At 36.9% G+C, this 16,826-nt stretch overlaps 2 protein-coding genes across 7 annotated transcripts in view; both read left to right on the top strand.

The window, feature by feature from the left end:
• The window catches only part of LOC137122952 (ephrin type-A receptor 6-like), a 56,015-nt gene extending 48,840 nt beyond the window's left edge, over window positions 1-7,175 (top strand). Inside the window, exons 12-20 of one of the 2 annotated variants that reach the window (XM_067496227.1) lie at window positions 648-718; window positions 3,490-3,615; window positions 4,270-4,455; window positions 4,574-4,635; window positions 4,736-4,945; window positions 5,052-5,201; window positions 5,342-5,535; window positions 5,881-6,030; window positions 6,378-7,175. In XM_067496227.1, coding sequence (XP_067352328.1) covers window positions 648-718; window positions 3,490-3,615; window positions 4,270-4,455; window positions 4,574-4,635; window positions 4,736-4,945; window positions 5,052-5,201; window positions 5,342-5,535; window positions 5,881-6,030; window positions 6,378-6,492 — 1,264 coding nt within the window. In that variant the 3' untranslated portion in view covers window positions 6,493-7,175. Of the gene's footprint in view, window positions 1-647; window positions 719-3,489; window positions 3,616-4,269; window positions 4,456-4,573; window positions 4,636-4,735; window positions 4,946-5,051; window positions 5,202-5,341; window positions 5,536-5,880; window positions 6,031-6,377 lie in introns of those variants that run through there. The other variant, XM_067496228.1, reaches the window with a different exon arrangement.
• A 1,064-nt stretch (window positions 7,176-8,239) lies between these two features.
• Window positions 8,240-16,721, top strand: arl6 (ADP-ribosylation factor-like 6). Of its 5 annotated transcripts, XR_010913777.1 has the most exons (9): window positions 8,241-8,418; window positions 9,559-9,712; window positions 9,972-10,033; window positions 10,159-10,227; window positions 10,324-10,418; window positions 10,776-10,905; window positions 11,359-11,414; window positions 12,252-12,827; window positions 13,883-15,185. XR_010913777.1 is itself a non-coding variant. In XM_067496225.1 (8 exons), the coding sequence occupies exons 2-8, from the start codon at window positions 9,593-9,595 to the stop codon at window positions 16,588-16,590; spliced, it is 678 nt and encodes a 225-aa protein (XP_067352326.1). In that variant the 5' UTR covers window positions 8,240-8,418; window positions 9,564-9,592; the 3' UTR covers window positions 16,591-16,721. The 5 variants fall into 5 exon arrangements, 4 of the variants coding, with proteins under 4 accessions (XP_067352326.1, XP_067352324.1, XP_067352327.1 ...); XM_067496225.1 differs by lacking the exons at window positions 12,252-12,827; window positions 13,883-15,185 and adding an exon at window positions 16,445-16,721 and having other exon boundaries at window positions 8,240-8,418; window positions 9,564-9,712; XM_067496223.1 differs by lacking the exons at window positions 12,252-12,827; window positions 13,883-15,185 and adding an exon at window positions 16,445-16,721.
• Window positions 16,722-16,826: the final 105 nt, after the last annotated feature.

The following is a 16,826-nucleotide window of genomic DNA, read 5'->3' as shown; positions in this document are numbered from 1 at the left end:
CTTGGGTAGATATACTGTTATGGGTGTCATCAAACGTTACCATTAATACCACTGCCTAAAATTACTATAAGGCTGCCTGTTTGTCCCAAACCATGAATAACTTTAATTAATGTGTTAATGTGTGTTAATGTTACCTAATCATAAAAAAAAACCCAACTCTGTCTCATGTTGTACACCATGAGATAAACATTCTAATAACATTACATTATGTAAATGCAAAATGTAAAAACAAATCCTCATAAATTGCTTATGTGCTAAAAATGAACAAATGTACAAATCTACTAAGGGTTTCTGCATGAGTCACAATAAGATTTATTTTTACATTGTACATAAAACATTAAGCCCCTTTGAGAAGTGGATAAATTCATCAGCTATCTCAAGTGCCAAAAATGGAGGAATACTTGCTTTATCTCCAGTTTCTTCTTGGCCCAGGATAACTGGCTATGCTGTCAGAACAAATAGTCACTTTTCCACTTTTTTTGGAATAGCAGTAAATCTGTTAATCCCACACGTTTCTGCTGACAATTTCAGTTACTGAGACTGTTATTAGTACAAAGTGTAAGGGCAGTGGGGGACAAAAACAAGATCTACATGGTTGTTTTATTTGGTGATGATTTAGTCTTTGGTTATTTGGTTCACCTGTGCAGGTGCCAAGGGTACATTAAAGCAAGGATGAAGTCACAGGAGAAGAGGAGGACACGTTTTCACAGTGGACACGGTAGCGTATATAATGTTTCAACACATTCTTATTGTGTGTATTTTAATTCAAATTTCTCTTCTGATTTAAGTATTGACTAAGCATCATCAAACGTTCTGTTTTTCTGTTCAATTTATTCAATTAATGGTTCTGTTATGGACTAAAGTGAGTCCAAAAGACTCATTAGAACTGACTTTCCAACTCTGTCCTGTTAATTATGGCCACTTGATTGATGGAGCTGATTAAAGGTTTGTGGCTTGTTATGTATGTCTAAGTGAGTGCATTAGGCTGATGTGTTGTAAAAAATAGCAAAGTCAACACATGCTATAACCTTGCAAAATACCAACCAAAGCTCCAAAGGCTTAAAAAAATATAATCTATTTAAGAAGCAACCTCATCAAAAAGATGAGTTCAACATATCAGCCAATATTGGCTTATTGCAGATTTATCACTTTTAATGTAAATGTCAGCTAATAACAAAAATTGCAGTAAAAATGCTAAACAAGTTATGAGATCATTTAAAATCAATGGTTACATGACACAGTTTGTCCATGATAGAGCACTGACGTGTGCATTTGTAACTGTAAAATGTCTGTATGCATCTTGGACACTGTTATTTTAAAGAGATGATAGGAAGATTGTTTCAAGATTGTTATTTGGTTATTTCTTTTAAAATATAATGGATTGGTAATCCACAAATCCCATCAAAAAGCCAACAATGAATTGTATTAACTCACTGATTTTATCTCTTGTCTGTACCACAGAGCTCCACTGTTGTCTAAAAACTATTAAAACCACACCAGTGGCTCACACTGATGCAGTGGGTGACATGTTTCTTTTTCAAGAAAAATGAACAGCTGAAAAGAGATTTTTCTTCTTTCAACTGTCATTTCAATCCTTTCAGCACACTGATCAAACTAAGCTTTTGGTGGAGTCTAATTACACCAATTTGTAATAATGCCGTGCTTTGCAATTTTTATAATTACCAAAAAAATGACTTTTACAAACACTTCTGTCTGTCTCACTTCATGCACACAATTGATCATGTTCTGATGAAAATTTAAATTTTGAGCACTCACTACTGTATGTTCTGACATTTTTCGACATAGATTGGCCCTTTTTCAGCACTAAATCTTTATCCTTGCTCACCACAGTATCTGATAACATATTGGATTTCGACAAAACTTGGGTAACCAGTGTTCCATTTTCAGAATTACAGGACTGCCCAGTGTGTGTTGCTGCAATTACAGATAAAAACAAGGTTATTGATTGGCCAACAGGGGAAGCATGTCTATCTTTGGGAACACAATGTTGTCGTGTACTTTACTAAGACAGTTCAACGGAAATTTTAAGTAAGTTTCGATCCAAGTTCTGCAAGGGGACAATGGCTTCTGAAACAAATCCAGCAATTCTACCATCTCTTGGCTTAAACCTGAAGAACCTGAAGGACTGTAAATGAAAATATCGTAACAGGCCACTTCTACACACACACACACACGCACAGACACACAGGAAAAGGGACATCAAGCATTTCTTTGTGTGTGCACTACTACGGCTTGCATCATTATGCTATTGTTTTTTGTCAGGGTACACAAAGTTAAAAAGTGACTTTTGTTTTAGTTACAACACATGTTAGTCAGAACAATTTTGTCAATACAAATGTATTTCTTGAATGAGCCTCTCTTCAAGTGTTATAAAAATTATTTGAATAGTTATAATCCTTCTCAATCTGTTATTATTGCTGTTTGCTGTGGTGTGCTGGGAAGGCATCACCAAGCCAGCAGGGATGTCCGCAAGCTCAACAAACTGGTAGAAAAGACTTGTTCTGCTATAGAGCTTAGACGCCCTGGAGACAGAGGTGGAGTGTAGACACCAAACTGGAGTCTGTCTCTAACGAAGCCTTCAGTCCTCTACAATATGAGCTGACACAGCTATAAAGTACGTTTAGTCCCCAGCTCATCTGCTGGAGGAGTACAGGGGCTGCTTCAAGTTATCATTTGTGCCAGTCATCATGCACAGGGCTCACTGCAGCAGCATCCCCAGCCTCAGCCAAAGAGGATGATACTGTGTAACTGTATGCATTGTTTCTATTCATTGTTTTGGAGCATTTTCTGAGCTTTCTTTCTTTCTTTTTTCAACCTTTTTTTCAATCCCTTGACAAAACACAAAAAATACTTACAGCTTAATGTAAGCAAATGCACCACCATCTTCTCTGGCACAGGCTCAACAATGCATTCAACCCTTCAAAAGAAAAGAAATCTACAAATCATTAAGCTTATATGCAGACTGTTTTGAATAAACTCTTGTAAACACCGGGTTTTAGGTTTTAGAGCAGTCGAACACAAGTAGAACATCAAATATAGCAAAAACCTTTTTAAATCTGATCACTGATAACTGTACTGAACATGTTATTATGTCTTGCACAAAACAGATCAGATTTTAATGAATAAATGATTTTTCACTCTGATACATAAATCATATAATTTGATCTAATTCTTTTACACAATTACAGTCCACATATACTGTACCATTTGTTTTATCATTTTGTCCATCCTGCTTATACAATATGCTACATACGTTAAAACCTATGAAAGGTTCTTGCATGTTTTAGTTTTGTCAGGTGTATACTTTGTGTTGGATATACTTCAGTGTTGGTTCTAGTATTGTTGTACTACTCTACGTAAATCCGATGTATTGCTGCAGTGCAGCTGTATGGAAATCATTCGTTTTCTGTTCCACTGCAAGATTTTATGCAACATATCCTACTACATGTTATGTTTTTTGTCTTATAGTCCCATTCTCAGGCATAAAGACCTATGTGGATCCAGATACGTACGAAGACCCCACTCAGGCTGTGGAGGAATTTGCCAAAGAGATTGATCCCTCATACATTTGCATCGAGAGGGTGATTGGTGCAGGTAAAATTACTACCAGTTAATAAGCTCTAATAATGCATTATTTTTACAATAGCTACATAAATTTTTGAATGCTATTATCTTTCCTGTTTTTTGTTAGTATTAGTTAGTCATTTGTTTAAAAAACAGAGGGTTGTCTAGTACCTGTGATAGTAAACCAAACCCACGTTTTATGTTGAGTAGCATTTTTAATTTATAGGAAATGTTAAACTTCATAAAGTCCTTGTTTAAAAACTTTACAACCCCTTATAGCAAGCTGGTTTTAATGTAATTTATAGCATTGTACCTTAGAGTAGCAAAGCCTGAGGTGCTGACTGTGAATAATTATATTTGATGGTTCATTAAAGTGAACAGATTGTGCCTATTTACTCCATGAGTGATAATGAAGGTGCCTCCTATGTGTCGTGTTTTTTGCATCACTGGCTCTATCTGGTGGAGGCAGGGTGCAATCGCCTGTTTACAAATTGCTACAACAAAGCAGAGCATGTTATAATGTCATCTTTATTATGCTTTTGTTTCAGCATCAAGCTGTTAAAATTGATATTTTATACAAACATGAAAATGGCATTTTATAAGCAACAGTGACTAAAACTGAATTTTGTATTTATAATTGCATTTGCCGACTCTATTTGCAAATCTGTGTGTGTGTGTTTGTAGGTGAATTTGGAGAGGTCTGTAGTGGTCGTTTGCATTTACCTGGAAGGATGGACATCGCTGTGGCAATAAAGACACTTAAAGGTGGCTATATGGAACAACAGAGGCGGGACTTTTTGCGCGAGGCCTCAATCATGGGACAGTTCAACAACCCCAACATCATCAGGCTGGAGGGAGTAGTCACTAAGAGTAAGCTCTTACACTGTATGTCTGCTTACATAGAGAACCCATCATATGTCACAAAACCTTTTCTTTGGTCCGTTTTCTCAGTCAATCACTCAAATTGTGTGTTTTAACTTTTACTCAGGCAGACCAATAATGATAGTAGTTGAGTACATGGAAAATGGTGCACTTGACTCCTTCCTCCGGGTGAGAAGAATACATGTTCACAGATGTAAACCTTTGTCCTGAGTACATATTGTCTTCTTTTTGCCTTATTTGACCTCTGTCTTTGACACAACCTCTCCAGACACGTGATGGTCAGTTCACAGTCCTCCAGCTGGTTGGCATGTTGCGCGGCATAGCAGTCGGCATGACCTACCTTTCGGAAATGGGTTACGTTCACAGAGACCTAGCTGCTCGCAACATCCTGGTGGACGCAAACTTGGTGTGTAAGGTGTGTGATTTTGGCATGTCCAGAGTCCTTGAAGATGACAGTGAAGCAGCCTACACTGCTACAGTGAGTGTGGATTCTGCTGTTTTTACAGGATATTACAATATGACATTTATGGTGGCAACTCTGAATTTCTCTCTAATCAGCTGAATTTTTTTGCCACATCTGTCAGGGAGGGAAGATACCAGTGCGCTGGACAGCACCAGAGGCTATTTCTTATGGAAAGTTTTCTTCGGCCAGCGATGTATGGAGCTACGGCATTGTAATGTGGGAAGTGATGTCGTATGGTGAGAGGCCCTACTGGGAGATGTCCAATCAAGATGTAAGCTGCTGTTCACATTTCACCTTTCTAACTACTGCAACACTGGCAACATTTAGTGCTATTAGTTTTTTGTTTCTTCGGTAACTAGATGAAAACATTAAGTGGCCTGTTTTAAACACGTTAACTAACAATCATCTCAGGTAATTTTATCAATGGAGGAGGCCTATCGTCTGCCAGCACCAATGGGCTGCCCTGTGACACTGCATCAGTTGATGCTACACTGCTGGCAGAAGGAGCCTAGCCAGCGTCCACACTTCAACGATGTGCTGTCTTTCCTTGACAAACTGATAATCAACCCCAGCAGCCTACTGACTTTGGTGAATGAGGTTCAGAGGTAAGTACTTATTCACACAGACATCGTGTAGAAGGACCATACCGATGTTTTTTCCTACTTAAACCCACTTTCTAGCAGTGTAAACACCATAATACAATGTTAATTGTTTCTAAACCTTTTTGGCTGGTTTTGCATTTCATATCAAAAAGGTGAGAAATATAATTAAGATGAGGTTAGTACTCTTAAATCTATTAAATTAAAGTAGTAATATTGTGTATGGACGATTTGCACTTCGTTTGGTTAAACAAGCAAAACATCCTTGATGGGATATAAGAAAGTTAGCGTGCGCACTAACTATTTGTTAACATCTGTGTATATTTCTTATTGATCTGTTTGTCATGTCAGTTTCCCTGACTCCCCAGAGGAGATGCCAGACTACCCTCTTTTCATCTCTATTGGCGACTGGCTTGACTCCATCAAAATGAGCCAGTACAAGAACAACTTCCTTGCAGCGGGATACACGACACTGGATTCCATTTCAACCATGAGTATAGAGTGAGTGCAGCTACAGTGTCATAAAGCACACTGAATGCAAGCTAAGTAACATCAAAGGAACAGAAGGATGTATGTAATAAAACTCTTTCCACCATTACAAATCGTGAAGGAGATATCTGTACAGTATGTGTATATGATGTTCTTTGTTCTTTTTTTGTTATGCTATAATATCAAATGTGTAATTTTGGCTTCATCACTTTCTCATCATGAAGCTGCAGGTGTATCCAAACACTTTCTCCACATACTCTGACAGTCTGACTTAAAGTGTTTTACTATTAGTACTGGTATCACAGCAAGAAATAAAACTATTAATTTGAAAATGCATAAATCTTCCTTCTGCCCTTTAGCGACATCAGGCGTATCGGGGTCTGTTTGATTGGACACCAGAGGAGAATCATAAGCAGCATACAGTCCCTTCGCCTGCAGCTTCACCACATCCAACAAAGTGGCTTTCAGGTGTGAGACCATTGCACAAAGACAGACTGTGTGTACACACTGATTTGGAAACAAACCAGAGCTCCTTGGCTTCTTCATTCTACTAACTGCACAAACACCAGACTGTTAGGTGTAACAGGTACCACACGCTGCTCATGTGAGTGCGGACTGCTGCACACTCATCATGTTATGGATCATTATCAATTGAACCTCCACAACAACCAACCTCTGTCAGCGTTGGCCAAATGTGGTTAATTTTCTCAGCAACTACTAGCATTCACTTGAATTTAGATCTTCTTAGCTCTAGTGTCTATTCAAGTGTTCACCAATACCTCTTCTCTTTCCAAGTGACAATCCAATGGTTTCCATTGACTTCGAATGGTCTCAAGTATGTTACCTCATGACTAGAGAAGTTGTGGTTAGAATAAACGGTATGGTGATGTATGGTACAGTATGGGGTTTAATAACACCCTTTCAAGTGGGTTTATGAATCAATTAACCTGATTTCAAAATTAACAAAATGGAAAATACAAACATGTTTTTTGAACTGAAGACAGCTGAATGTCAAAAGATTTTACAGAAGTGTCTGTTCTATCCTCATGATAATGCAGTATGTCTTGTACAAAAACGTCTTGTGAAAGTTGTATGTTTTCTTCAGTATGTTTGTTCCTTAATAAACAGCCCTATTTTAATACCTTGTTTTCTCTCAGACTTTAAAAGCCACAGGCCTTATTATATATCTCTCTGTTGCACATTTGTTTTCTCCTGCCTCACAGCTAAAGGTTTTTGGGTTTGAATCTGCCAACCTGCTGTGGCTTTTCTGTGTGGGTGTCCTCTAAAACTCCTGTTTCCTCCTAAAACCTAAACATATGCAGGTTAAAATACCTGGCTTTTGCCTGTGTTGGTCGGTGTGAGTATTTCTTTGTATCAGTCCTCAGAGACTGGCAACCTGTCCAGGCTGTACACTGCCTCTAATTCAAAAACAGCCAGATGGATGGGATGCGCAAATGAATTTTTATAAACCACTTACAAAGGCAGTTACACTGATGAAACAAATTTTGTTTAACCTTGTAGTTTTTCTTAAAGTAGATCATTCAGAATAAAGTTGCATAATACATAAACTTAAGCCTAATAAATGTTTGCAATAGGTTGGGTTAATGGTTTTTTTTTTAGTCTGTAAATTTAGTCTAATGTTCCCTTTTATTATATATTTTCTTTCTTTGATTTTACCACTTTGTTGTGCTACAAATGTAAAGTTATGAGTATTATACATTTTCCATAACTCTAATAGTGCTATATTCAGGATTATTTAATGGATGCTTGTGACACTACCATGTTGTTGTGTGTGTAGTAATAACATGAATAGTAGCCAGCTCCCAAACATAGTGAGGAAGCTCAAAAAAGGGTATCTGCAATTTGAAGAGCATTACCATGTATTATTGCTGGCTGAATAAATGGTTTGGCAAGATTTATTTTAGCCCTTTCACGTTACAAAGAACCAAGAAAAACAAAGAAAGACTAATAAACTCACAGTTTCTGAGTAGGACCCCAAGTAGGCCAATATTGCTTCACCTTAGAGTTAAGAAAAAGAGAAGGATCTTATTTGTCATCGTAGACACGTTATCCATAAAGCTGTGACAATAAATGTGTTAAAGGAAAGAAAAGGAACCCTAAGAAGCTGCTTGTCTGTATGACATCTGTGCTACACCTCCCATAACAATCACTTCATCCTGTCGGTGTCGGACGTGAAGCCGCCTCGTGCGGCCTGCAGGTGGCGCACATTAGTCGACGCAGTGGTCTCCCGGCAACACGGTGTAAATAACTCTCTGTTTTCAGGCTAAAGAGGAGAGGGTGGAATGAATGAAGCATCGATTTGACTCTGGTCATTTCACTTACCAACTTCAGGGGCCGTTAATTTCATTCTGAAAGCAAAACCTCAAGGCTAAAACGCAGGTAAAATTCACCTCTACAAAATCATCAATTTTCAACACTTGACGTGTTAGCGTTGGCTAACTAAACGATAAGCTACTTAGCTAGTTATGTTAAGTTTCACACATGCTTTATGTCACGTGTGGTGCTTGTTGTTGTCTTAGAAATCTTGAAATGCAGAGTATCGCAGAGGATTTCTCTGGCTAGATGGGTTAAATACTGTCTATGTCACTTTGGCTAGCTTAAGTAATTATTGCCTAAACCTTAGCTAACGCTAATCGTTAGCTAGCAACACCACCAACAACAGATTAGTTGGTCACCTTAATAGGCTAGTTGTTGGGTGTTAGCGGGTGTTTTCTTCGATAGGACCAGGTAACGATTAGCATGTTAGCGTATGCTAACGTTTGCGAACGAATGCTGCTGGATAATGTGTTTTGTTGCTGTGATGAGCTGATGCACAAGCATCTAACAAGCATGGACGTATTATCTTATCGTATTATCATGTAAAACTAAACTTTGCAAAATGTGTCTTGAATGAGTGAACATGTTGAAGAAACAACATCGAAGGCTGTTATCGATCGTAATGTACTGTACCAGAGTTACCCAGTGACAAAACGACATTACCGTTTATATTCGTTCAAGTATCTTAACGTTTTCGGTCAACCTGTATAAAAGAACGTGTGATGATCATGTGTTTGTCCAACAGCAATCGTGATATTTTTAAAGAGAATTCAAAGCTTTAGTCCATACATTAAATTACATCTTATTTCAAATAGGCAAAAGTAGACCCATCATATTGTAACTAACCTTATGGCGTTTTGGGAGAAAGTATTTTTTTATTGATGTCCACCGTAGGTGACCATAAAACCACTTGGACACATGCATGTCATAAGACATTTTCACTCCATATATTCCCTCCAGAAACAAAACTGCTAAAAGCAACATAGTTGTGTGTGTGTGTGGGATCATTTTACTTTTCTTACTGGGAAATGATGAGTTGTCTTTGTGACTTAACAAATGTTATTACTTCATGCAAAGGGCTTTGGCTGAGGGACCACCTGACATTTACTAGGTCTGTACCCAGTAGGGTACACATGCTGTGCCCTGTGAGATCTGGACTTGCATTTGAAATACAGCAGTGTTTATGGTCTTTTTTTCTTGAAGATCAGACAGACAGCTGATGGTTGCTGGTTAGTCAATGGGGCTGTTTGACAAGTTGGCAGGATGGCTGGGGTTGAAGAAGGAGGTGAATGTGCTGTGTCTCGGCCTGGACAACAGTGGAAAAACCACTATCATCAACCAACTTAAGCCCTCAAATGTAAGTCTATGTGTTTCTGATACTAACATGAGAACTAATGCTTTTCTCTCATACAGCGACACACATGACATTTAGGCATCTTCAAAATTAATTACTGATTGTACTGTACTGAAATTACTTTCATTGCTTTTCTGTAATTACGATGTGCACTTATTTCTGTGTTAACAGTATGGTGGATTACAAAAAAAATTATAATTCTTTGCTAATGCATGCTTTCCCTTTTGGCTGCTGCTAACTATATACTGTATTTGTCTTTCAGGCCCAGGTGCAAGATATTGTCCCAACGATTGGATTCAGCATAGAGAAGTTTAAATCGTCCAGGTAGCTGTTCATCATAAGACAATTTGTCTGGACAAGTCCAATTAATGTATTAATCTTCTATCACCCTTTCTAGTTGTATAGGTAGTTGTATATAATATTTTTTTTCTTCTGTCCCCTTCACATAGTCTTTCCTTCACTGTGTTTGACATGTCGGGTCAAGGCAGATACAGAAACCTGTGGGAGCATTACTACAAGTGGGTTTATGGATGGCACAAAAACCCAAAACACTTTCTACGTATTGCCTTGTAGACTAGTGAAATTAACATCTTTGATCTCCTTGTTCACCTCAGGGAAGGTCAAGCCATCATATATGTCATTGATAGTGCAGACAAACTACGGATGGTAGTGGCCAAAGAAGAACTGGACACACTGATAAATCATCCTGGTACGTTCATTTAACACAATTCTTGACCTTCTGCTTCTATGGACTTGAATCCCTGCCTAGTTATTGTGACTGGTCTATGTGACATGGTACATTTAAGATTCAAATAACCTTGTTAATCCTACGGGGTGACAGTTGTATATGTAATGATTATGATGATGGTCAGAATGATGCATGGATGTGTACAGTACAGTTAAGAATTTTGATGCAGTATTTTTTCAGTATTATATGAGCTGGATTAGAATGTATATATAATTTACACATTATGATGGCTTTCACTCTTTGTTTTTGTTTTACGTAATCGAATCTTTAAAATTTGTGGTTGTTGAATGAAAAAATTGCTCTCCGTCTCACTGGCAGACATTAAACACAGGAGGATCCCTATCCTGTTCTTCGCTAACAAGATGGATGTCAGAGATGCTCTGTCATCAGTCAAGGTCTCACAGCTGCTTTGTTTGGAGAACATCAAAGACAAGCCATGGCACATCTGGTATGAACGGAAAGCTGCACTTGCATGTGTTTATTTGTGCTTGTTCCAGTGCCATTGAGAAACCAGGCATTACTGATCATTTTTTGTCTTCTGTAAAATCATACTGCCTGGAGTGTCAAAATCCACACAGTATTACACAGTTTACCCCCATTTTCCATGCTCTTTTGGAGTCAGCAGAAGGCCACGGATTACTCAAAGCTACCAGGATGTTGTGCAGAGGAATTAGTGACACTGATTAATTTTTGTCATTAGTTAGTTATGGTAAACAAGTGGTCTTGACTTATAATATGTTCCTGCTATTAAAAATAAAAAAGTACGCCGATTTGTTTACACTTACTGCAACTATTGTGTATTTTTGTAACACATAGGCGATTATGATCAGTTTTGTCTGTTTCTTTGATAATATGATATGACAGTGCTGTTAATGTAGCCTGTGCTGTTACTATGTTTCAGTGCCACAAATGCTCTGACAGGAGAAGGTTTACAGGAGGGAGTCGACTGGTTACAAGGTACGATGAGAGTTCATAGGAATGAAAGTGAGAGTGGGGGTAATGGTGTGCTGAGCTCAGAGTGGAGTTTAGTGGAAGTACTACATTTTAGAATTGTTTAAGTAATTTCTATTAAGAGCTTATAAAGAAGGAAATGCTGACTTTATGTACCGTAAATCTGTAGAGTTAAACACCTAATATTTACTTTAAAACAAATTAAAATGAATTATGTTTGTTTTAATGCATAAATGTGTATGAGTTGAAGATGTGCTGGGTTAATGCAATACAAAAATATTGGTAGTTAATCCCCATACCCATACCCATGGAAATACACAATTTCAATTTGGACACCTTTGGAAAAAAAAATAAACCAATGTAATGAATGTATTTCAGCATGAACCTTTCTAATCTATTTCTGCAATAAGGATAAGACGGAGCCTTCAAGTAATAAAAAGGCATTACTGTTATTTAAGACTATAAAACTGTGTCTAAAAATAACTTTTTAATTGTAATTTAGCTCCTGAAAAGCTTGGTTGGCTCAATTAGTTTGTGTGCTTTACACCTATCTGTCCTACCTAACGTCTTCCTAATCGCGCCAATGCAGTGAAAAGACAATTTAGTGATGCCTATTATATGGTATTACGTTATGGCTTTAAAGACCCCACCGAGGCTGCAGCACACACAGCATGCCCACAAACGTGTCAGTGCGTGAACATCATTATGATGTGTATGTTGACAGGCTGAATGGTAATGTCAGTAGCCTGATGACTAACGTTTTAAGCAGCAGCCAGCTCGAGTTATGAACTATCGCTTTGTTAGCTTGAACAAGCTAACATTAGCCTCTGTTAACATTTGCAGCTGGTGCAATTCACAGTCCTGGTAATTTTGACACGTCCATAGAAGATTACCAACTGAAACTCTGTTACCTTGAATTCTTCATGCAGATCTGGATGTCTGTGTGTGAGATGCTAAAGTTTAGATGTTTCCTTGTTTAATTCTGAGACACTTTGTGTAGCAGCATTTGATGGTAGATAACTTGTCCCTTTTGGACTTTTTTTTTTTCTCCCTCGAGTTGCAGTGAATGTGTTGCTGCGCCTTCTGACACCAGCCCTCCACATGTTGTTACCTTCCTTCTTCTCTTTGTGTCTAATGTAAGGTTATTATGCTGCTTTGTTAGGGCCAGAGAAATCACGTTCTCCAGCGCCTACCACTTCTGCTATGGTACTTCCGATACTATTGGTACCATAGACAACAAATACTGGCGCATTTTCAGAATTTTAGTACTGAGTTGGTACTGAAGTATCAATTCTCGCTTCATCGCTATGCACAGCACTTCATCTCTTTAATCTTTTGTACAACATCAAAATCATTTCTTTTCTTTTTCCTTTTATGTTTAACGCTCTCATACAAATTGCCCATAGATCAAATTATGCAGTGAGTACTTGGTGTTTTGCACTTCCTGTCTTATACTGTGTCTTGTAATGATGTATAGGTGTAGAATATTGTACAAAAATACTCCTACATTTTACCCCAACCGTATTTGTTATATTAATGTGATTTAAAGGAAAACTTCTGCCACTTTCTACCATCACCATACTGATGCTAAAATACTGAATCTCTCTACTCACATTTAGTTAGTTGTCAGCCTGTATACAATTAATACAATTCATTTAGAAAATGACCAAAGTTATCCTTTGAGTTTTAAATTGGCTGAGTGAGCATCTAATATTCTGAGTTAACAGTCTCCTTACAGACTGTAAAGAGTCTGTAACTTTTCACATGCATGAAGTTTTGTTTCTTCATACAATGTGTCCCAGTATGGCAGGTGGTGTTTCATATAAAAGTCTTAGTCTTTTGTGGAGGGCAACAATGGTAGTCAGCTAGGATTCACAGCATCTACAATGTGGATCTATATGCACAGTATTTTCACTACTGTTGCACACACAAAAGTAGCACTACAAGTAGTTTCCTTTTTATTATTTTTATTTTTTTGCACATTACCGAAGTCACAAATATCAGCAGTCATGATCTGTCATGTCTTTATTGAATACATTAATTAAAGATACTGTGGACTAATTAATGCCCAGACCTAAACTCAGAAGAGAGGTTGTGGAATGATGTTCCACACCAGACGTCCTAAGAATATGGAAAAGCTAAAGCAGCTCTTGATTGAGGTTATTGCTGGAAAAGGTGGTTCAACCAATTATTAAAACAGTGTGGTCATTACTGTTTTCACCATTACTGTGTATTATTAAAGCATGTGTTCAATAAAAACATGAAGGTTTATTGCTGTTTTCATTTGATCAGCTTAGAAATATTGTTTTTGTTGATATTTAAAACTTTGGTAAAGATCAGATCGCATTTCATGACCAATTTACACATAAATTTCCAAATCGTGCCAGAACTTTCTTCTTGTGACTGTAAATAATGCAGTTTTTAAAAAAAAAATTTCCATACATTAATTTACTGAATTTCTCTTTGTTTTCCAGATCAAATCAAAACAATGAGAACATGAGGTCATAAAAAGAGACACGCTGGAAGTAGCAGCATCTGTAGAAATTTTTTATGAAAGGCGAGTTGACCATGTTATCAGCAATGCTAAATTGAGAGCAGAGAAATATACAAATTAGGCATCTGTAAAACATTGATTTTCAGCAAATTATTATTTTCTAAACACGCATTTTTTAGTTTAAACTGATAAATACTGATATGCACCTACAGTACTTTAAGTTGTATTTACATTAAGGAACATGACTGTAATATCTTTGAGGGGAAAAAACTCATTGCTGGGTGCGTTTATGTTGCATGTTTTACACTATTTGTCTATGTCCAAAAAATTGTATGTGGTAGATTCACTGAAGTTTTAGTGACCAACGTTTGATTATATCAGTGATGTAAACTAAGTTTTTTTGTATTGTTTTGAACATTGGCTCAGAGTTACCAAAAAGGTGTAATAATGTGTGCAATGATTACAATTCCACTGCACCTGAAAGCAGGAGTCAGTCTCTTCAAAATCTTTATTTAACAGGATAAAACAGTAGAAATGTCTTGAAAAAACTGTCCTTATCCATCCTCCTCTAAAATATGCCAAATGCTGCAAGTTGTCTTTCTCTTTCTCTCAGGCCTCTGTAGTTATATGATTACTTTTGTGAAATTTGAGCATCACAACAATTTAGTTTTATTCTCTGGTATTTGACTGATACTATTAAAAAATTCATGCATTCATTTTAGTTCTTATCACATTTCTCATTGGCTCATCTCTTTGTCACTTTAAAAGCGGGAGTTACTATATCTTTAGGGCAGCTATTACTCCATGCAGCTCGGCTCATGTTAGATTAACATTACTCTTTATTGAGTAGCTGTGACAATTCATATGTGCATAGAGAAGATTGTAGTTGGAACCAATTAAATGTTGTTGTATATACAGTTGCTTGTGGTTGAGTATCTATTTTAAAAAGTTAACTTAGCTGTAAAAATGATTGTAAAAAATGAATATCAGGTTAGTTAGCCTGTATAGGTTTTTTTAAAAGTCAAATAATGTCTAGGCAAAGCAAATTTTTCACCTTGTGTTTTTATCTTTGCCATATTCGATTGCTCAAAGAAAAATATACTGTATTCAAATCGAATGCTTCTTACATTTTATTCAGAGTACTTCACTGATACAAAGACAACAGTTGAATGAAACATCTGTTCAGTCTGCATGGGTTTACAATGCAAGCCTTTGATCACCTCTGACTGAAAGCTTTTAATATTATTATTGTATTGCATTAAAACTGAGCAGATCTGAGTCTGTTGTTGCTTCCTTTTTTGTTATTTCATAAGCTTTATACCAAATATAAGGTTACAAAAGGAAAATAACTGACAAGATTTAACAAAAAGATAAAGTTAAATAATTGGAAATACATTGTAGTATTTTATTTTTCCCATTATAGCAACTATCACCTATCAGAGGTTTTTCTCACCATATTAACACGGAACTGAAAATTGACACATAATATCAGGATTATTAATGTCACTGTCTTCTTTATTTTTAGGACTGAAATGCAAAACTATACACAAAGACAGTCCGGTCTTGTTTTGAAAATTATTTTGTTTGTGGTTAAGAAATTTTGAATACCTTTGTAAATTTAGTTCAGTATATTTTAACTGAATGAAAAGTCCATTAATTTTTACTTAATTCAATTAAACCGATTTACCAAACAGAAAACTTAGCAATTTAAAAACAATCATAAAAAGTTTCAAGTACTTTTTTATTTGAAACTTTTTTTGTCATACTGTTTAAAATGTTTATATTCTGTATACTGTATATAATTATTGTAATGCTTTTGTTGCAAGAAGACTTTTCCAGTGTAAATTGGTCTTTGTATTATTTTGATCCCACTCATATCAGAGTCCCTGAAGTCGGTGTCTCTTTTATAAAACCACTAGGGGACGCCCAATCCTAATCCTGCTGATAGTGGCTCTAAAGATACTACATTGACTTCATTGTAGTCTATTTCTTGAAAGACGTCTCAGAGTGGAATTTTACACATCTAGTCAACAGTCAGACATCTTATTTCACATTTTCCAAAGAGGGAGAAAGTCCTTTTAAGATCATGTTTCACATCCTCCTGACATCTATGTTAAATCAAAGTCACTCTGAGAACAAGTTGTGAATTTGTCTTTTAAACTGTGTCAGTAAATTAGCTCTTTGAATTTTGTTTAATGTATATGTCCATTTTCAAACAACTGCAGTTGGAAATTGTTTCATATTGTTTCATGATTTAACCTGTGCTCTCTCTCTCTCTCTCTCTCTCTCTCTGTGTGTCTGACTCTTTCTGTCTGTCTCTCTCTTTTTTGTCTCTCTGTCTGTGTGTCTCTCTCTCTCTCTGTTTGTGTTTATATCTCTCTTAATCTTTCTCTCTCTCTCTCTGTCTTTGTCTTTCTCTCTCTCTCTCTTTTTCTCTGTCTGTGTGTGTGTCTCTCTCTCACCCTCTCTCTCTCTCTCCCTCCCCCCCCCCCTTTCTCTCTCTCTCTCTCTCGCTCTCGCTCTCTCTACCTCTCTCTTTCAGACATCTTTAGTGCTGCCAGCAACAGATGCTCATTAAATCTTGAGTCCTTGGGCCCTGAACAATTTATTTGGTTAATTACAATCATTAATTTCTTAAAGAAATGGGCATTTCTGTTATGCTGTGCAGCACTTCAGTTGATGTTTTGAAAATGTCTTATTAGTATATATATGCTGATGTAATGCACGATTAGGTGAAGTGTATGTGGCTATGAAGCCACAATCCCGCTGAAGCTCAGCTCCAGTTTTTGGTTCGAAAAAAGTTGAGATCATTTCCCAACCATCTGTCAAACATGTAGTTAGGAAACTTTCCAGCTGTCTTCCAGATGTTTTAGATGTTGGCATCAGTACTAAACAGAATCACTTGTCAGATGTGATGCAAGTTC

Source organism: Channa argus, chromosome 2, assembly GCF_033026475.1.
Source record: "Channa argus isolate prfri chromosome 2, Channa argus male v1.0, whole genome shotgun sequence".
Lineage (NCBI taxonomy): Eukaryota > Metazoa > Chordata > Actinopteri > Anabantiformes > Channidae > Channa > Channa argus.
This window is presented reverse-complemented; position numbering and strand designations above follow the sequence as displayed.